The sequence below is a fragment of the Grampus griseus genome (genome assembly GCF_964374135.1).
Source record: "Grampus griseus genome assembly, chromosome: 2".
NCBI lineage: Eukaryota > Metazoa > Chordata > Mammalia > Artiodactyla > Delphinidae > Grampus > Grampus griseus.
In genome coordinates this window covers 139,310,900-139,332,098 of record NC_139018.1, presented here as the reverse complement: position 1 = coordinate 139,332,098, position 21,199 = coordinate 139,310,900, and the positions used below count along the sequence as shown (strand labels likewise).

The following is a 21,199-nucleotide window of genomic DNA, read 5'->3' as shown; positions in this document are numbered from 1 at the left end:
CCACATGCCGTGGAGCAACTAAGCCCGTGCGCCACAACTCTGAGCCTGCACTCTAGAGCCCCCGAGCCACAACTACTGAGCCTGCGTGCCACAACTACTGAAGCCCGCCCACCTAGAGCCTGAGCTCCGCAACAAGAGAAGCCATCGCAATGAGAAGAACACGGACTGCAACAAAGAGGAGCCCCCGCTCAACACAACTAGAGAAAGCCCATGCGCAGCAGCGAAGGCCCAATGCAGCCAAAAATAAAGACAAAAACAAAAAAAACCCAAATAGATCCTTTGTATCAGTCTCTCCATTCCCTGCCTCTTTCTCCTATTGCCCACAGTATACAACTTAGCAGAGAGTCAACACTAAATATGATTCTACAAAAAATAAGGAAAAAAAGTTTTGTCCTATTACCCATTTTAATTAAAAAGCCCTTATTAGACAATCTGAAAACGATGTCTGAAAACCACAGCCTCCATCATCTTTGAAGCCAAGAATTAGCACCTGGGCTCCTGCCTGATTCATCGCTAAGGAAGGGATGAGAGGTGATCGGTGGTTGTCTGGATGCTGTTGATCAGTAACAGAACCTTGGTCAACATTGTCACTTTTCCAAACTTGACAAAATCCAGTTGGCTTTCCCACTGCATATTCTGGTGGCATCTTAGACCAGGTAGAGTTCAATAAACTTTCTTGAAATCCAGGATTTTGCAGAGATTGAAATTGTTCCCTCAAAGCCTAGATTGTCAAGGAGTAAACCACAGCTCTGGTTCTCTTCTTCACTGGGAGCAATTCATCTTCATAATCAAAGACTAATACATTCAGGTAAACTGTGTTCCTGTGTGGATTTAAATCTTACTGTTCAAAATTCACTCTTGATAGTAAAAAATAAGGATGAGGCAAATGGGTTGAAAAGGGTTCCGTAGGACCCTCTAATGGAAAAGGAGCCAAAGATTATAAAACTTTAGAGCTTATGAGTTTAATGACACATATCCCAAAATCTTCTTTCTGGAAAAGTTTCTTGAGAACTGGGGGCCAGAAATATGTTACAGAACAGCTATCTAATGGAATAATAACTCCTTTGAGTATGGTTTCCTACAGCTGTGCAATCTAACTCCTAGTTGGCTAAACCTCCTTACAGAAGTTAAGATATGCCCAGGGGACGCTGGGTCAAATAACCATGAACCAGCTTTCTCTTCTTCTCTGCCCTCCTCTATCTGGGAGGTGTTAGTAGCTTTGCTCAAGACTCCCCAGAGCAACTGGAATTGTTTCTGCTGGAGGAGACGCTCTGCAGCCCGGGCTCCGTGGGACTGAGGTGGCATCAGCTGGAGTGAGTGTGGGGATCCTGGGACAACCTTACCTGGTTTGTTTCTGAGAATTAAAGAAGTTGAGGGTAAGGGTCTTCTGGGAATTTTACTGAGGATGAAGAGGCCTGCAGGGAAACCACTAAGGGAGAGATTATTCAGGGTGAATGACCAAGAGTGTAGAGTAGATATTCTGGGGCCACTAGTTTTCCAGAACAGAGCTGAAATTGCTGGTTTTAAGAATGACTACTTTCTCCTCTGGTTGAGCACAGAGGGAATAACTGGCAGATTTGCTTATTTAAAAAGAGAGGAATTAATGCAGAACTTTTTCGTTTAAAAAAAAAAGACTAAATCTGAAACTTTGTTTGTCTCTTTTGGACCCTCATCTAAGAGCTCCTAAACATCTACAACCTCTTATCTCTTAAAGTTACTTTCATTTTTTATTTCTTACCCTGAATCCTTATAAGAAACTACGGTCTTGACAAGTAGGCTGCAGGACAACTCATCCCTATGGGACTCTAAGGACTGGCCACTTGTCTGTGACATTCATCCTCCAAATACCTTCTCTTCAGGGAACTTGAGTTCCCAGACAGCCTGGGCCCCCCTGATGGCCATGAGAGGTAGGGGACTGATCCTGTGGATCTCAGGCTGAGGACTTTCTCATGGACCTGGAACCCTCTGCTTTGCAGCTTGAAGAGCTCCGATGGCAGTTAACAAGGGTCCAACTTTGCTGGATGAAGACCGCCCTGTAAGTAACCTGGGCTTATATGAGACAGTGGACAACTCTGTGGGGAGGAAGGAGACGGGAGGAGAAGTTCAGGGGGCTTAGAGCAAGATATGTCTAGATTATATTCATAACTCATTGACCATTATGTCTTAGTTATTCTTGCCCTCACTACCTTTTGCAGAAGGCTGTTAGAGAATGTGAGGGGGAACAAAAGATGTCTATTAAAAACTAAGTACCTTGGAGAAAAAGCACAGAAAAGTTGGCTGGGAGGGAAAGGAGAGGAAGGGAACTACTATATTCTAAAGCCTGAAACAGAAGCCCATGCTTTGTCCACCCAGGCGAAATGTATATTTGGGATGGAGCCTCTGCATTTTGTAACTCCAGAGGCTTCTTGTATGGTGCAGTCTATGTAAATGGCACCTCTTAGAGTTACACGATGCACATTATGTATGTGGGAAGGGGTTAGAGGGGCAGTGTGTCCAGTTTGTGTGTCTGACCTGGTTTTCAGTGTGACTCAGAGTGGTTTGACACGTTTAGGTGTATTGATGCCTCCTGGCAAGGCCTCTCTAATTTAGGTACAGTTCAAATAGTGAAACTTAAAAATTGTGAACCCATATAATACCCATCTTGTCCCAAGTTAGGCTTTAACTAACCTCTGTACTAGTAATCACCATGTTAAGTTTTTTATTGGATCATAGAACACAGAGAGGCATAAAATGATCAAGTGCATAGTTAAGAGGTATTGATAGTTTATTGCCGTCCCAGGACCTCTCTCCTTTGGCTTTGCCTATAACAACTCCTGAAGGTTCTGTCCAAAATGTTAAAGAAATTTTTTCTTGTTTACAGTCATAATCTTTTTCTGGTTCAAATTTCAAACTCACCTGCAAGACCAAAAGCTGAAATATTGCAGCTTGCTGTCTAGTATACATCAGGTCTCCTTGATGGGTCTTCTAATTCAGCCGCCTACAAACAGAAGAAGCTAGGTCCTCACCTTTAGAGTAGAACTATGCAACAGTGCATATTCAAAGCTACAGAAAGAGCTCGAACATCTGAGTCAGACCTGGGATGTTTATGTGGAGAATTCTTAATATTCCTAAGAACAGACAGAAAAATATAATACCCTTCACTAGCCCCAGCAACCATAATCCATGGACAATTGTGCCTCATCCTCACCCCATTCATTCCCCAGCCTTGTGTTTTTTGTTTTGTTTTGTTTTTGTTTTTTTGCGGTACATGGGCACTGCTGTGGCCTCTCCCGTGGCGGAGCACAGGCTCAGGACGCGCAGGCTCAGCGGCCATGGCTCACGGGCCCAGCCGCTCCGCGGCATGTGGGATCTTCCTGGACTGGGGCACGAACCCGTGTCCCTTGCATCGGCAGGCGGACTCTCAACCACTGCGCCACCAGGGAAGCCCCCTTGTGTTATTTTGAAGCAAATCTCAGACATGCTGTTTCAGGCCTGAGTTGGCCTGGCAGTGCCACTCACTAGCTGTGTGATCTTGGGTAAGTCACTTCACATCTCTGAGTCTTTGTCTCATTGGCAAAGTGCTGATGATAATGCTGTCCTCAGAGTGTCGCTCTTAGAATTAAATGAGGTCATATCATGAAAGCACCCCAATCAGTGCCTGGAGCATAATGGCACTGAGTAAATGTTTCCCTCTGCAGGATTAGAATCCACTTTTTCTTTTTTTTTTTTAACCTCAAAGATCAGTGTTTCTCCACTAAGATTCTTAGGTGATCTAAAGTTTAATTAAGTGCCTGCTATTGAGATTAGAATGCATTAATAAGAGCACAGCACCCCAATAACGAGAGGTGATGGTTTCACTATACCTCACACACTCAGACCACACCTGGAATGCTGTCTTCAAGTCTGAGTGCTATATTTTTTAGAAAGGCGATGTCAAACTGTAGTGTGTGCAGAGGAGGGAATCAGCAGATCAGGGGGCTGAGCCGTTTGTAAGCTAAGTAAGGAACTAGAGCTATTTAGAATGGAGAAGGGACTGCTAAAGGGAGAAATATTTGTCTTCAAGTGTGTGAAAGGCCAGCCCATGAATGATGAAACAGATTTCCTCAGTATTGTTACACAGGGCAGAGAGTGGAGCGGATTTCAGCTCAGCCACGCTGTCCAACAAGGGGCATAGGCCACTCTATGAGGGGTGAGCTCCATGCAAGGAGACGTCCAAATACAAGCCTCCCAGAGGGACCGTGGGAAGCAGTCTTGCTACAGAGGCCCCTGGAGGCCTAAGATTCTGTGATTCTGTATGGTTGGGCAGATCTAAACTTAACACCTTAGGTGCAGCCCTGACTGTGATTCACCTATTCAACTAACATTACTGTGCAGGCTTTAGGTTAGGCCCTGGAGATACAGAGATGACAGTCTCCTGGGAGAGAGCCAAGTACACACATGATCAAGACGAGCACCATGTATGATACGGAAAAAACCCAGCGAGGGAAGTGGTGGCTTCTGATGTGAAGGAGGAGAGTCAGGAAGCTTCACACAAGAAGCAATGCTCAAGCCGTGTCTTGAAGGAGTGACATTTTGCCAGACGGAAGGGACTGTGGGAGGGAAGGGGAGCATCCTAGGCAGTGGGACAAGCACTGGAGGCAGGGAGGCAGTCTCCCGAAAAGACCAGAATGATGTTCAGATGAAGCTACCAATCCAAGATGGACTAAAACTCCAGGCAGGTGCGCCGACACACTTGCTCCTACCATTAAGTTTAAGTGGGGTGGCTGCGGGTTGGGGGGTAGCCCCTGGAGGCCAGAGTTTGCCCAGTAGCTCTCCAGAGCCAGGATTGTGACCAGGAGAGCATGGCAGCTTGGCTCTTGTTTTCCCTGTGGGGCCTCCAGAGACCTCTCTAGTCTGGGTTTCTCCTAGGTCTCTTGGACCCAGGCCAGCCCTAATGGGCTCCATGGCCCTGGGGCTGCCTCCCCAGGAGGTGGGAGGAGGAGGTGGGATGACTTCAGTACCTGCTTTCCTTCCACTCCAGGAGCAGGAGAACGTGCTGCAGCGGGTTCTGCAGCTGCCGGTGGTGAGCAGCACCTGTGAGTGCTTCCAGAAGACCTACACCAGCACCAAGGAAGCCCACCCCCTGGTGACCTCTGTATGCAGTGCATACGAGAAGGGCGTGCAGAGCGCCACCAGCTTGGCAGCCTGGAGCATGGAGCCGGTGGTCCGAAGGCTGTCCACCCAGTGTGAGTCCTTGCACTCGGAGGCTGTCTGCCTGTTCAGTGATGCTCACTGCCTGCCTGCCAATCTTTTGTCCGTCTATCAGTCTGTTTGATAGCTTGCTTGTCTGTCTGCCTTTTTGTTTGTCTGACTGCCTTCCTAAGTATCTACATCCCATTACATAGTCTTTTCATCTACAGATATAGATGATATAAATATAGATGTAGATATAGATATAGGTCTCTTCTCATGTATAGATGCCTCATCTGTAGCCCAGCTGGCATTTTCCTAGGACGACAATGATGGGCCACATAATTGGCAGGAGAAGGGGTGGGCAGAGCTATGAGGGCAGTGGTGGGAGTGGGGGCCCATGGCAGACCAGACACCCACTTTGGCTCCATATCCAGCAGCAGCAGCAGGAACTAGCAGAGTCTGGCACAGAGGCAGAGGCAGTGGGCACTAGGGCTAGCCTGGCAGGAATCGGGGGAGAGGAGGGAGAGGGGAAGCCCTCTGGGTCCAGCAGCTGATGGTACTGGCCCCATGACAGGCCGGGGCAGCAGAGAGCTACCAGTCAGGGCCCTGAAGGTGAGGACAACTTACCAGACCTGCCCCTGTTCAAATTGTTCTGCCCCGTTGGAAAATATGGTCTCCATGGCACGGCTCTGGGCTGAGGGAAATTCCAGAAGTCTAGGACCTGCCACAGTCCTGATTACAGAGTTATGGGTATCTGAGGATTTGGCACAGCCAACGGGAGAGGGCAGATATAAAGAAGACCTGGGCCTGGGTCCACCTCCCTGCCTGCAAACTCCTTAAATAATTTCCCTGGGTCTCACTTTGCCCAATCGGAAGTCAGCCAAGTCATCTGGGCTCTCTGCTGCTTGAGAATTTTGTGAAGAAACCTGGGATATCTGGAGAAAGAACATATGAAAGAGAATATATAGATATCCTTTAAAACTGTGATCTCCATGGTCATGTGTGCAGAGCTGATGTCCTCGGCAGCCCCTGGGCAGTATCTCCCGGGAACATTTGCATCCTCTGGCACTCTTCCCTGTGACCTTCTTCCCAGTGTTGACCATCTCATTCCTAGAGGTTAAAAGGAAGGGCCATGGACTATCTGGAACTCTAGAACAGCCTTTCACCTCTAGAATTAAGCAGTGCCAGGCCTGCTCCCACCCTAGGGCCTGGCTGCCCCTCCACCATGACACCTCTGCTCTCCCCCCTCGTGTTCACCCAGCGCTCACCCAAAGAGGGGTTGTAGGAGGAGGAGAGACCAGGATCTGTTGGTGATTCACAAAGGTTCTGTCACTTCCTCCTCACGACAACCCTGCAACGTTTGTCCGCATTAATCCACATTTTACAAGTGAGGAACTTGAGGCTCAGCCAGGTTGCGACCTGCCTGAAACTACACTGCAGATGCAGGTGCTGGGCTTTGAGTGCAGATCTGCATGACTCCAGAGCTCCAGCTCAGAGGGAAAACATCCTGCTCTCAAGGAGTCACAGTGAATGGTGGCTAAAAGTAGCAGAGGGCCTCAGATTCCCAGATGCTTTGGGGGTAGCAGGGCTGGGGGTTTTGAGGGCTCCAAGGTGCCTTCCTTGGCACAGAGGCCCCTGCTGGGCTCTCACAGTGGGGGCACAGCTCACCTGACCATGGCCTTTTGCTTCCAGTCATAGCTGCCAACGAGCTGGCCTGCCGAGGCCTGGACCACCTGGAGGAAAAGATCCCGGCCCTCCAGTATCCTCCTGAAAAGGTGAGCCCCTCTCCTCTTCTCTAAGGCTCCCCACATTCTGTTGTCACTGCCTCCCAGTTGAGGAGAGGGCACGAGCCCATGATGCATAAATGTGAGTCTTTTGTTTCTGTGGCAAATGCCTTCCAAGGCTGGTGGCAGCTGCCTGTCCCTAAGACCATACGATGGGCTTCTTCCTCTCCCTGTGGGGCCAGATGAAGGCAGGCTTTCTGAAACCAGCAGGCACAGTCCAGAGGCAAACTCAAACAGGAGCTTGGGGTAGGGCCCACTGCTTCTGATTCCCTGCTCTTTGGACCGTTTGGTGACTACAGCCACCTGAGATCATGGGTCACACTCGTCAGATCCCAGGATTGCAGTCCCATGTCCTCAAGATCCAACACTTTATGGACCATGAGACTGAAAATGTCACTTCACCTGGATGGCTATTCATTGGGCATTTGCCATGGTAAGGGCCATGTCTGGTGCTTTGGGGGAATAAGTTGCACTCTCAGACGCTATCCATCTCACTGACAAACTACCACCCATCTCACAAACATTTACTGAGCCCTACCCTATGACAGGGGTCATGACATATGATTTATAGAGCCCTCTCATTTAATCCTCTTGTCAATCCTCTGGTATAGGGGTGGGTATCCCCATTTTACAGATGAGAAAACTAGTGACTTCCCCCTGACCACACAGCCTTAAGTGGAGGCCACATGAGAGCAGGTCTATTTGGCTCTGAGGCCTGTGCTCTTCACTTATTTTTCCAGATAAACGGCAACGTCTTTGTCACAGAGGAGCTCCTAAGGCAAAGGAGAGAAAGACATTATTTCAATGCAGAACCTGTAGGAAGATCAACCACATCTATAAGTCCACATAAGTGCAGATAGGAATGTGAGCAATGTTCTGAGGGCAAGACAGAGCAGACAGCAGAGGAATTTGGAAGAGGAGATGTCTTGTGTGCATGAGGTGTTATCAAGGAGGTGGACTTTAGGGGGCATTCTTGAAGGATGGTTAGGATCTTGACAGGTAGAAATGGGGTGCAAAGAAGTCAGGAGATCTAAGTGGTTGGCACAAGAAGGACTGGAGCCCTTTTCCTTTTAAGTTCAGCTTAATCAAGCTGCCCAAATATTGGTGCCAGTCCCCTTTAAATGAGGCTTTCCTGAAGCTGGGCTCAGGGTCTGTCAGATCCAATGCCTGACTCCCCTCCCCACTTCCTCCAGATTGCTTCTGAGCTGAAGGACACCATCTCTACCCGCCTTCGCAGTGCCAGGAACAGCATCAGTGTGCCCATCGCCAGCACTTCAGACAAAGTCCTAGAGGCCGCTCTGGCTGGCTGTGAGCTCGCCTGGGGGATGGTCAAAGACACTGCCGAATTTGCTGCCAACACCCGAGCTGGCCAGCTAGCCTCTGGAGGAGCCGACTTGGCCTTGGGTGGTGTTGAGAAGGTGGTAGAGTTCCTCCTCCCTCCAGCCAAGGAAGAGTCAGGTATCTGCCATTAGGGGGCCTGGGGAGCGAGTTGGCCCCCATGCTGCTTGGGAATTAGGAAGAGGCAGCCAGGGCCCATCTAGCCCCTGCTCTGGAACAGGGATGGCCCAGCAAGATTTTCAGATGGATCCATCCTCACCTAGCCCTCTCTCCCCATTTTTAAGTGGAGAAAGTGAGTTGCCCAAATCACCAGCAAGCTTGTGGTGGAGCTAGGATGACCACTTTCCAACCCTAGACACAACCCAGCTTTGCCCAGTGCCTTTCTGATCAGCTTTCCTTTCCTTCCCCTCACAAACTCCTACCTAGCCCCTGCTCCAGGACAGCAGCATGCCCAGAAACCTCCCCAGGCCAAGCCGGGCCTCGTGAGCAGGGTTGGGGCCCTGGCCAACACTCTCTCTCAACACACCTTCCAGACCACAGCCCGGGTGCTGAAACAGGGCCAGGCCCTGGCCATGTGGATCCCAGGTGTGGCGCCCCTGGTGAGTGTCTGCCCTGAGCTCTGACTGACCCACGGCCTGGGAACCCTGTCTGTGGGCCTCCTGGTCCCTCCCATCCCCTACCCAATTCTGCCTCCTGTCCTAGGAACTTCCTCTCTTCCGGCCTGGGCGGGGACTTTAGGTCTAAGGACAAGAGGACTTAGGTGGGGTGGTGGGCTAGTCCTCTAGGATGCAAGGGGAGAGGGCAGGCCTGCTTGTTAGGGTGGTCCTGCCCCCCACCCTCTTCTGTCTCTCCCATTCTCCCTCTGAGTCACCCCCACCCTCCCAAGCCTTCCTCCTCCCAAGTGGGCCCTCCCACTTGTGAGGAAGCAGAGACACCCCCCCCCCCCCCCGCCCCATCTGCCCTCTAGGCACTAGGGAGTGTCATCTGTAAATAAGCAAGGCACAAAACCCATTCTGTTGGGCAGAGAGCCCCAGCTGGGCTGTGTCTCTGGCTGTGCCCAGGGTTCTGGTTTCCCTTCTAGAGGCTTCTAATTTGCATCCCACTGCACCCAAGGTAAAGCTGCCTTTTCTAGGCCCAGATAGGGCTTACTCCCCACCACACCCCACCTCCACCTCTCTGTGTATTTTAGCAGAGATAGCCTGGATTATTTTCATAGGAACTTTAGTAAGAAACTAAGCAGCCCCCCACCTCAAAAAAAAGGAAATAAAAGCATTAACGCATAAATGTCAGCAAACAAGATAACCACTTCTCAGCCATCAAGAGGGTGGTACTTTTAAAAGCATCCTCAGGCCTGGCTCATTCATTCAAGCAAATGTTTGCTGAGAACCTACTATGTGCCAGTTCCTGTAGCTCCAGTAGGGATACAGGAGTAGTAGTTCTCCTCTGTCACCTGCACTGGGGGGCCACTTCCCCATGGGGGCTAGACTAACTCCTGCGCCCTGGCCTAGCCCCTAGTGGGCGGGGGCCACTGTACGGCACAGCCTCAGCCACCACCGTTCATATAGAAAATAATGGTGTCCCAGGGACTTCCCTGGCGGTCCAGTGGTTAGGACCTTGCCTTCCAATGCAGTGGGTGTGGGTTCGATCCCTGGTCAGGCAGCTAAGATCCCAAATGCCTCGCAGCCAAAAGACCAAACATAAAACAAGCAATACTGCAACAAATTCAATAAAGACTTTAAAAATGGTCCACATCAAAAAAGAAAAAAATCTTAAAAAGAAAATAATGGTGTCCCCTAAGGATGTATAACAAGGAGACCCTGTTTGTGGGGTTCCCTAGGGGTTTGAAATGAGCCAAGCTGTGCTCCAGGGGACACCAGCCCACCTACCCATGTCAGTTTCCTCCCATGGGATCCTCTGGCCCACTTGATTTTTTTCACTCTTTAAAAGATCTGCAGGGAGTATGTACTAAAGCTAAACATACATATCCCCTATGACTCAGCAATTCCACCCGACAGAAATAAGAGCTTATGTCCCCCAAAGACACACCGGAAATGTTCCTATCAGCTTTATCCTTAGCCAAGAACTGGAAATAACACAAATGTCCATCAACAGTAGAATGGGTATATTGTGGTATATTTATTCAGTGGAATATGACACAAATGAAAAAGGAGGAACTACTCTGACACTCAGTAATGTGGATGAATCTCACAACACAACGTTGAACAAAAGCTATTCACGAAAGAAAACACGTTGTGTGAGTCCATTTACAAATGAGAAAAATCAATGCATGGTGATAGAGGCCAGAATGTGGCCACCCTTATGTGGTACTGACTGGGTGAGGGGCACAGGGAGTCTTCTGGGGTGTCGAAAATGTCTATATCTTGATCTGTAATGGTCACACAGGTGTGTGTTTCTAAAAATTCCCAGAGGTGTATACTAAAGCTTGTGCACCTTAGTGGGTGTAAGTTACCACTCCATAAAAAGTTTGAAGAACAGTCTGCTGGGGCCAGGCCCTGCTTGCCTCCCCCAACCCTGACCCTGGGGGTGAGGGGCTTTGCCTGCTGGGGCTGCCCAGCCTCTGGCAGGGGCTGTGAAACCAGCAGCCCGCCACCTTCCCGCCCTCAGAGCAGCCTGGCCCAGTGGGGCGCATCGGCGGCCATACAGGTGGTGTCCCGGCGGTCGAGTGAGGTGCGGGTGCCCTGGCTGCACAACCTCACTGCCACCCGGGAGGAGGACCACAATGACCAGATGGACACAGAGGGGGAGGAGACAGAGGTGGAGGAGGAGGAATCAGAGACGGAGGAGAACAAGCTCAGTGAGGTAAGGGAGAGAGCAGAAGCCGAGCAGGATGCGGGAACCTGGAGGTCCCACAGCCCACCGAGGGGGTGAGAAGCAGAGGCCCCGGGTGAAACAGGGGCCCCAGGAATGTAGTACATGGGTGCAGTGCTCTTCACCTCACCCCCAAACACCCAGATAACAAAGTTCTCTCAGAGGATCCTCACAACAACCCCATAAAATAGGCAGGACAGAGATTGTCGTCCCCATTTTGCAGATGAAGAAACTGAGGTTCAGAGAGCAGAAGTGACCTGCCCAAGAGCCAGGCTAATAGTTTTTTCAGTTTGGTATCCACGTTCTTTCCCCTCTAGCTCTGGGGATGGTGAGGAGAGGGGAAGGGTCAGGGGAGTTGCTGAGGAGGCACTGACCTTGCTCTGGCCCCCAGGGAGCAGCCCTGCCTGGCCCACAAGACCTCCTGGGTGGTGTGGTGCACACCCTGCAGAAGGCCCTCCAGAGCACCACCTCGGTCGTGACGTGGGTGCCTGCGGCTGTGCTGGGCACGGCAGGGAGGTTGCTGCATCTCATGCCAGCCCATGCTGTCTCCTCCACCAAGGGCAGGGCCATGTCCCTGTCTGATGCCCTGAAGGGCGTTACTGACAACGTCGTGGACACCGTGGTGCACTATGTGCCGGTGAGTCCCCCTACCCTTCCGGCTAACCCTCCCCCTCCCCCCCACCCCTGAAAGGACAGATAAAGCAGATTTGACTGAAGGGGCTGCAGCTGCCCTCCCTTCCCCAGTCTCTGATCCTCAGTGCCCCAGAAACATTTTGACATACTATGGCCTTGACTGGGGGCCTTGGCAGCCCCCAAAGTACAGAGACCTGTGGCCTTGGCCTGAGACCTTTCCCCACATCTGTCCTTCCCACCTGCTGCTGGGGAGGTCACCCACCATTAATCTGGGGGTCCCAGTGGCCAAGTCCTCACCCCTCAGCTCCAAACTGAAGGACCTGGCAGGTTTGCATGCTGCTCCCTGGGAAAGCGTTGCAGGGAGGCTTCCAGGGCACCCTGCGGGGTCGGCTAGGTTCCAGGGGACAGCAGCTGCCGCCATGCCAATTCCAACACCTGTCACCAACAGGAAAACCCCAAGGAGTGCCAGTACTATCACTTTGGGGGTCCCTGGGTCCCTTTCCAGAGCAAGTTACAGGTCGAGCAGTCAGTAGGAGGGCTGGTCAGGGCAGGAGGCCCCTTAGAGCTGAGGGTTGAGGGAGGCTGTGAGGGTAGTGGGGGAATGGGTTACTCAGCCACTCACTCTCACCAAGAGGCATGGCAGGGGGTCTTGGCAGCCAGCTTGTTCACCTTGGGCCCAAAACAGAGCCAGGCGTGGGTACCCTGACCCAGGCAGGGGCAAGGAAGGGTCAGGAACGCCACTGACCTCCCACTGAGGAACCTCCGAGGGAGACCCGAGGGGTCCAGAAACTTTAGAGGGTGGCTGTCTGCCTTGCCTTGGGGGTCTGGACTGTGCACACTGTCAGGGAGGGCAGGACCTAAGCGGTCTCCCCCACACCCTCCATCCCTGTCCCACACCCCGGCCTCTGCCCTCCGGACGGTCGCTCCCTGGAGGCGTGACCGCGAGGGCCGCAGAGGAGGCGGTGGTGGGAGGCGCAGGGACTAGGGCCAAGGCGGGGGCCTAACGTGGTTTGCTGGCCCCCAGCTCCCCAGGCTGTCGCTGATGGAGCCCGAGAGCGAATTCCGGGAGATCGAAAACCCGCCTGCCGAGGCCGAGAGCCCGGAGGCGGAGCGCAGGGGGTCCGGGGCGCTGCCCGCCGGCTCGGATACCGCGTCGCGCCCCGCGCAGTCCCGCGGCAGCCTGCGCAGCGCTCAGGGCCCGGGCGCGGAGGACCGGGTGGACACGGCCGCCGCGCCGCGCACCGCCTTGCCGGCCATGCCCCGCGAGAAGCCCGCGCGCAGGGTCAGCGACAGCTTCTTCCAGCCCAGCGTCATGGAGCCCATCCTGGGCCGCACGCAGTACAGCCAGCTGCGCAAGAAGAGCTGAGCCCGCTGCCCCCATCGCCCTCCCGGCCCGGCCCGACGCCCCACCCCGGCCGAGCGCTGGGGCTGTTGTCTCCTGAAAACAAACAGAACCTACATGTCCAAATGAGCATTGACTTCTTCCAAGTAGTCCCCTTGGGTCCCGAGCCTCATTCCAAGGATGCTGCCAAGGCACACATCATCTTCTGAGCATCCTTTTTGGGCTTAGCTGTCAGAGCCCATTTTTGAGAAGCATCAGACTAGCAGTCTGCTTTAATTCTATGCCTTGTTATTTTTACCAAAAGATTAATTGCCTAACTTGATCTCTCACTTCTTTCACTAAATTTGTGGCCAAGTGACATTTAACTGTTTCCAGTATTTACATCCATCCTCTGTAGACAAATATTTGTCACCAGTGAACGTGTCACTACCCTAAAGGTTCAAGCAGTAGATCCTGCCACATTTTTAAGCCCTGAATGCAGAGATTCCTCTGAGTATACAGGCTCTCAGAAGACTACTTTGAGGGGAACAGCAATCAGGTGCAAAAGCTCTTGAGTGTTTATATACCTACGAGCATCACTTTCTGAGTGCCCCACACTCTTCACAGGCTGAGTCCTGGCCTGTGCTCTGTAGCGCCACCGTCCTGTTCACAGCTACATTTCCATTTGCACCCTTACTGCTTTCCACCTGCATGTTCACCCTTCCGTCCACTTCTCGAATGCTGGCGCCCCTAGTGCTGGGAGACAGTGGTGATCGTTTGTTATACAGTATAGACCATATATTTGGACTCTATAGCCACTGTTCATTCCAAGCCCTATTTTTGAAAATGTTAATATTTCTTACATTTGGAAATGCATACATATAAGTTAAAAATTCAAACACTGCCAAAGGATGTGTGCCTTCCTCCCTGAGTTCCCTGGTTTCTCTTCCCCAAAGCAACCATGGTGCCAGTCTCTTCTGTATCTTTCTGATTACGGACTGTGCATGCACAGGCACATGTGTATATACTCCCCACTGTTTACACAAGCTGTGGGAGGTTATACTCAGTGCTGTTTTCACTCAGCAATACATCTTAGAAATCTTTTTTGTATCAGTATCATAAATCCTCCTTGCTCTTTTTAACAGCCACACAGTAAGTGCTTCATAATATAGATGTGCTATGTTTGATTAAACTAGTGCCCTAATCATGGACTTTTAGGTTGTTTCCAATTGTTTGCTCCTTCGAACAGTGCTACAATAAATGTCTTTATACAAACGTTTCATGTAGACGTGTGCATATAGCTATAGGGTAAATTTATAACTTGGAATGATGACATGTCGAGTGAAAGGGAACGTTCATTTTAAACCTTGATAGATAATGCCAAGTAGCCTTCCAAACCAAACTCAGTTTTTCTTGTCATCTGCAGCTGCACAGATAATTCTGACACTTCTGTCAGTCCTTTTAGACATCTCTATATATATACACTCAGCCCCTATAGGTCCCCCTCAGATCCATGAGCACCCTCTTGGCCGCCACTCTGTGGCACACCTAAGAGTCCAGCTCCGTGTAACTGACTCTGGGCCCTGGCAGATCTTTGGTGTAATGAGTCCTTGGCCTTTATCCGTGGTTTTGAAATCTGAGGATGCCCAGAATGAGGAGAGGGGAGTGTTGATGGACATACACATATGGACATGGTCATGACCTTGAACTAGCTTTGGGCCCTCCACCTAACCTCACAATCCACACCACACTCAGCAGTTTCCTGGGGAGGGGGTATGGATCTGGCAAGAGGGGCCCTCAGAAGGTGATATGACATGGCTAAGAAGGCAGTACCAGCCTAGCCCTGGCAGGGTTCCTGTGGGCAGCTGCTGGAGAACTGGCCTCAGGTCTGGTTGTGTAGAGAGAAACACACAGCTATCCTGGGCCTCACCTGCCCATGCTGCTTTCTTCCTGGAGCTCCAGAAACCACACTCCTGACTATCTACTCCTCCACAGTCCTGTGGCTCCTCCTGCCAGGAGCAACCCAGGAGAACTGTAGAAGTCAGAACACCCATTGGCCAGACACAGACCCCTCACCCTGTCCTGGACCTCAGCCAGGGTGCCGGGAACCAGTACAGGACAGCCCAGGAAGCAAACAGCTTGCCATATAAGTCTCTTTTTATTATTAAATAGATGGTAAAGTGCTCTGAGCCTGGCCCTCAGTATTTCTGAATACTTTTTGGTGAGAAATGAGAGCAAAGCCTCTTCTCTAAATGTCAGAAATTTGCCTCATTGGCTCCAGGTTGGATGTGGGACTTTTCTCTGTTCTGACAACAGAACATGTTCTCGCTCATGTGGATGTGAGGGCTCATCCACACTCATCTTTGGTAGCTCTGGACCTCAGGAAGACTTCCCCTTCACACTGGGATGCCAACGTTCCTCTCCAGAGAAATACCCTATCCCTTCTCTTCTATTCCAGCTCATAAAATGCACCTCCAACTCAATCACAGCTTTTAGAGATGGAAAAACAACCATTACAGACATACATTTATCCATGCAATTATTTACCACTTTTTTCTTCCATACTTATCTGGGATCTTAATATCCAAAGGACTTCTGAGCCTGGAGAGAGATATCTCTGCAACTTGGGTTTTAATGCTCATTGTATTAGCCATAGTTTTCCTAAACATTTAAGCACTTTTTACTTAATCAAAATTATTAAATGCATTAATCAAATTATTTTAAATATTTAAATGTTGATACAAACTAAAAAGTCATCAGCTCCATATTCCAGCCACAGAAAAGAGCAAGGGGGTAGAAGAAATTAAACTTCTGCTTATAACTCACTAGAAAAATCTTAGAGTCACATGGCCACATCTGGCTGAAAGGGAGGATGGGAAATATAGTCTTTATTTGGGGTGGCTAGGCATCTAGTTAAAAATCTGAGGTCTTAAAAGGAGGGGAAGTGGATTCTGGGGGTGGGGGGCAACTTGCAATCTCTGCCACACCACTCTCCTGTCAACAGACATTTGGGTTGCTCCTCTATTTCTACTATTACATACTTTTGGCAGTAAACATTGTTATGAGTTGCTTAGGGAAGATGATGAAGAGTGGGATTGCTAAGTCATAAAGTATGTGTATTGTTAACTAGATATTGCCAAATTGTCCTCCAACTTGGTTGTTCTGATTTACATTCTCACCAGAAGTATATGAGTCCTCTTATTCAACGTTCTTACCAACACTCGGTATTGTCTGGTTTTATCATTTTTGCAAATCTGAAGTGTGTATAATGGCATTTCTTTGTGGACTTAATTCCGTGAATCACAGTGATATTGAACATTGTTTATTATGTTTATCGAATGTTTGTATTTCCCCTCTGTGAAGTGTCTGTCAAAACTTTTGCGCAGTTTTCTATTGGTTGTTTTTCTTTTTCTCATTGATTTCTGGAAGACTTTAATATTTTTTGGATACCAATCCTTTATCAACTCTACGCATCACAAATATCCTCTTCCAGTGTGTGGTTTTTCATTCTCTTTATGGTTTCTTTCAATGAACAAAAGTTCTTAATTTTTACTTAGTCAAAATTATAATTCTTTTCCTTTATGTTTTGCAATTTTGAGTAGTTTTTAAAGCTCTCCCTACCATGAAGTCATGAAGATATTCCCCTGTATTTTCTTCAAATATTTTCATAGTTTTGCCTTTTACATTTAATTAATTTTTATATATGGTTTAAGTAGGAATCTGATTTTTCTTCCATATGGATAACTGATTATCCTATACTTTTCCTAATTTCTTGAATTTTTAGTTTCTCCTTAATTGAATTGTACACTGTGGGAAGGCTAAGAGTTTCTTATAGAAGTCAGCTGGAAGCTTCTGACCTGTTGATGTCTGATGCCTGAATGATGCTTTCTTGCATCTAGGTGGAACAGAGGGACCAGGTTCTGCCTCATGTATGGAATAGTCTGGCTTCCCCCGACTCTCAGTTTCGTCGTAGATCAAGTTTCCAAATGTGTTCTATTTATCTATTCCTGTGGCATTAGCACATTGTCTGACTTACAACGGTTTAAAATCTGTTTTCATATCTGGTTGGGCAAGCCCCCCACATTGCCCTTCTGTAGGAGGGCTTTACAACTTCTGGCTCTTTGCTTTTCCATACAAATAATAAAGTCAGCTTGTCAAATTCTACAAAAGGAAAATTTACAGACTCAGCTTGTTTCAATTAACTATAATTATTATTTGCTCTTTTGATGCTCAAATTGTCACAATTTGGCCCCTTTAAGTAGGGGCCTTTGTCCTTTAGGCTGACAACGAACATTCTAAAAGCATGTTTTTTCTGACCACAAAAAAATGATTCCTGTTCTTGACCTAATCCATGGGATCAGCTACTTTTAAAGAGGAATAGTGGTAGCACAATTTGGACCCTGGATATGCATATCTGATTGTTCCATGTGCATATTGGTGATAGACAGAAAAACACTGCACACCCACTAGTGACAGCTAGAAAAAAGGCATTTCTTTCCAAGGTCATCAATTCACATTGATATTTCCCGTGAACTCTAACATCACAAAAATCTTTAAAATTACTGTAACAAAAGTTTCAATGTTCTTTTCTCTAAACTTAAGTACCTTAAAATTGTAATTATAATTATACCAAGGTTTCACTGATCATGATCACCTTTTGTTACATTTACATACATAAAGATCCAAGTTTAGTTTTAGGCTTCTTCACATTGAGTCTAAATGAATCTTTTTTGACTGTGTGGTAACAGGCTGCTCCGAATCATTCCAGCTGAGGACCCCAACTTCTTTAGAATATTTCAGACCAACAGAGTAGTTCTATAGCATATCAGAGAACAATGGGGTTTCATCTACTTTTCCCACATGCTTGAATTTTTGGTTTCTCCTAAACTGAATTATATATTGTAGGAAGGGTCATAGCTTCTGGCAGCTTCTAACAGATGAATGTTTGGTACAAGAATGATGGTCCTTCATGATACATGAATCAGTTGACCAGCCTCTCTTAGCTTTGAAAATTCTAGGAGGTGGTTGTGGATATCATGGATGACTTCCTGTATTAGGGTTCTACAGACAAACAGAACCAAGAGGAAGTATATAAATTTATACCAGTAGGAAATATATATACAATTGACCCTTGGACACTGCATAGGTTAGGGGTGCCGACCCTCTGCATAGCTGAAAATCCGAGGGAGATTCCCTGGTGGTCTAGTTGTTAGTGTTGTGGTCTGCGATTCGGCGCTTTAACTGCCGTGGCCTGGGTTCAATCCCTGGTTGGCCACGGGGCCAAAAAAAAAAAAAAGAAAAGAAAATCCGAGCATAACTTTACAGTCAGCCCTCTGTACCTGCAGTTCTGCATCTGCGGATTCAACCAACAGGGATTGTGTAGTAATATAGTATGTATTTATTGAAAAATATATGAGTATAAGCCGACCTGCACAATTCAAACCTGTGTTGTTCAAAGGTCAACTGTATATATAACTATGTATACATATATATTTTTTATATTTATATATATATAAAGAGATTCATTATAAGGAATTAGCTCACAAGATTATGGAGGCTGGCAAGTCCCGAGAACTACAGGCTGAATCAGCAAGCATGGAGACACAGGAGAGCCAGTGGTTTAGTTCCAGTCCAAAGACTGGCAGGCTCAAGACCCAGGAAGAGCCGATATTTCAGTTTGAGTCTGAAGGCAGGAAAAAAGCCAAAGTCTCAGTTAAAAGACAGGCAGGAAAACTCTCCCTTATTTGGAGCAGGGTCAGCCTTTTTGTTCTATTCAGGCCTTCAACTGATTGGATGAGGGCCACCCACGTTGGAGAGCACAATCGGCTCTCCTCAAACATATGTTAATCTCATCCAAAAACACCCTCACAGAAACATTCAGAATAATGTTTGACCAAATATTTGGGCACCCCACAGCCCAGTCAAGTTGACACATAAAATTAACCATCACACTTCCCAACATCCATGCATATTCATCTCATGTGCATATTCCAAGCCAACCATAGTTATTCTGTCTCCTTGTCAGTGATGATTTCAGGGGTGGACAGGCCTCAGCCATGATGTGAGGGAAAGCTGATGGTAGGGCTCCTAGGAAAAGTTCCTTTGATCCAAAGACAGTGCTGCGTGACACAATGCTCTCTTCCCCCTCTGGATGTTTTATGGTTGATGGTGATGGCAGAGGGGAGAAATGGAAAAGCCAGGTCCCTTGTCACTGACTCAACCTGCCCCAGAGCCCTCCTCCCTCTGGTCTCTCTGTTCACCAAGATAACAAATGGCCTATTGTTCAAGCCACTTCAAAGTGTGGTTTCTGCTCCTTGAGGCTGAGGATTTCCTAATATAGATCCATCCTAAGAGACTTGGCAGTTTCTACAGCCTTTAATTATAATGCCTGTTTGTGACAGGCAATCTTCTGTATATATAATAAATTGTTTCGTTACTACCTCAAAGTTTGATTTTTCTAATGACATTTTAAGTCGCAAAGACGTTTCTAGATTTTCATTAAAATTCAACCATGCGTGATGCTCCCAGTGCAACCAGTCCATCAGAGGTCACAGAGGTGAAGAGACCATCTCTTTCAGGCAGCACGTGGACATTCCTATATCATCTCTCCTGGTGCCCAGTTTCCCTTGGCAATGACTACAAGATGCAACTCAATTTCAGAAATGTTAAAATGAGCGTCTTAAAACTGAGGAAGCATTTTTGTATGTAGGGAGATGCAAGTTTCTGCTGGTTTTGGGTGGAGGGGTGGTTTAGGGCTGAGAGTGAAAACAGGGATGAGTGGAGAAAGGACTCTGAACCGAGGACAGGATCGTCTGGTATCCAGTTTGGAGGCTTGACGTAAGGAGATGCCATCATGAGGATACTTCCTCATTCTCCAAAGATGTTCTACATACCACGCTGTCGTTTGTGCCTGCAAAATGAAAATATGAGCCATATTGATCCACACCCATATTTCTGTTAATGCAAAGACAGTTTTTCCTTTCTTTCTAAAATAACTTGACCAAAAACCTTCATGGAGTGACTATGCCAGGTCTTGGGCCAAGGGAGAGAGACTTGGAGATAAATAAAGCACACTCCATTCAAGGACCTCACAGTTTAGTAAGACAAGTTATAATATGTATAACATATTTGTATATATTATATATGTATGAACATGCTTGTATATCGTAGTGCTATAGTCTGAATGTTTGTGTCTCCCAAATTCATATGTTGAAATCCTAACCCCCAGTGTGATAGTATTTGAAGGCTCGCCTTTGGGAGGTGATTAGGTCATGAGGGCGGAGCTCTCATGATTGAGATCAGTGCCCTTATAAAAGAGACACCAGAGAGCTAGCTTGTCCCATCTGCCATGTGGGACACTGTAAAAAGATGGCCATCTAGGAAGTGGGGCCTCACCTGACACTGAATCTGCCATCACCAGGATCTTGGACTTCCCAGCCCTCAGAACTGTGAGAAATAAATATTTGTTTTTTATGAGCCACCCAGTCTGTGGCATTTTGTTATAGCAGCCTGAGTGGACTAAGCAACATGGAGGGTAATAGTTGGAAGGGTACCCTCCAAAACATGACTATGCTTACCTGTCTCCTTCTGTACTTTTTAAAAACTGGCATGCATTACTAGGGCAGAAGGGGGACCAGTGATAAGGCTTTGCAGTGGCCCAGGCAAGAGACAGTGGTGGCTTGGGCAGCAAGGTTGTGGAGGATGAAGAGACTTGCCTGGACTGGAAGCTACTGAGGAGGGGGAATCAGGGCTTGGTGGTAGATAGAACAGAGGAGTCAAAGATGGCTTGAGCGATAGGGTGGATGGTGGGGGGGCATGCTGGAAGAGATGTTTGGGGGCAGTTTCCTGGTCAGCACCTGCCCAGGTAGATGCAGGATGAATACCTCTGCAGGATTTCCACTGGCTGTTCACCCACAAAATTGCCTCCCCAACCGGAGAGGTTGGCTAAGAGCTCTACAGCAGCTCCCAACTCCCAGTGGCCTCTTCTAGGGGCAGTTGTCCATCCAGGAACCCAAGGCTGGGTGGCAGTGTAATCCACCAGTGGGCCAGTGGATCCCATGCCCATTCCCACCTGGGGGCTTACAAGCCAGAACTGTGAGGCCAGACTTTGTCAGGGCCTGCCCTGGGGTGAGGCTGCCCCCAG

General features: G+C 48.4%; 1 protein-coding gene across 3 annotated transcripts; it reads left to right on the top strand.

The window, feature by feature from the left end:
- The first annotated feature begins 1,193 nt into the window (after positions 1 to 1,193).
- On the top strand, positions 1,194 to 14,325 carry PLIN1 (perilipin 1). 3 transcript variants are annotated; one of them, XM_082648399.1, is made up of 9 exons: positions 1,194 to 1,313; positions 1,977 to 2,035; positions 5,000 to 5,204; positions 6,844 to 6,926; positions 8,129 to 8,393; positions 8,700 to 8,872; positions 10,899 to 11,093; positions 11,494 to 11,739; positions 12,760 to 14,325. In XM_082648399.1, exons 2-9 carry the CDS (start codon positions 1,991 to 1,993, stop codon positions 13,099 to 13,101), a joined length of 1,554 nt encoding a protein of 517 aa, XP_082504525.1. In that variant the 5' UTR covers positions 1,194 to 1,313; positions 1,977 to 1,990; the 3' UTR covers positions 13,102 to 14,325. The 3 variants fall into 3 exon arrangements, with proteins under 3 accessions (XP_082504525.1, XP_082504526.1, XP_082504527.1); XM_082648400.1 differs by having other exon boundaries at positions 1,210 to 1,313; positions 1,755 to 2,035; XM_082648401.1 differs by lacking the exons at positions 1,194 to 1,313; positions 1,977 to 2,035 and adding an exon at positions 3,444 to 3,515.
- Positions 14,326 to 21,199: the final 6,874 nt, after the last annotated feature.

Bases quoted from the DNA above. Each gene is read 5' to 3' on its own strand.
- PLIN1 (XM_082648399.1), top strand. From the start codon at position 1,991: ATGGCAGTTAACAAGGGTCCAACTTTGCTGGATGAAGACCGCCCT. The intron at 2,036-4,999 runs GTAAGTAACCTG...CTTCCACTCCAG, and splicing joins TGCTGGATGAAGACCGCCCT to GAGCAGGAGAACGTGCTGCA. The intron at 8,394-8,699 runs GTATCTGCCATT...ACTCCTACCTAG, and splicing joins TCCAGCCAAGGAAGAGTCAG to CCCCTGCTCCAGGACAGCAG.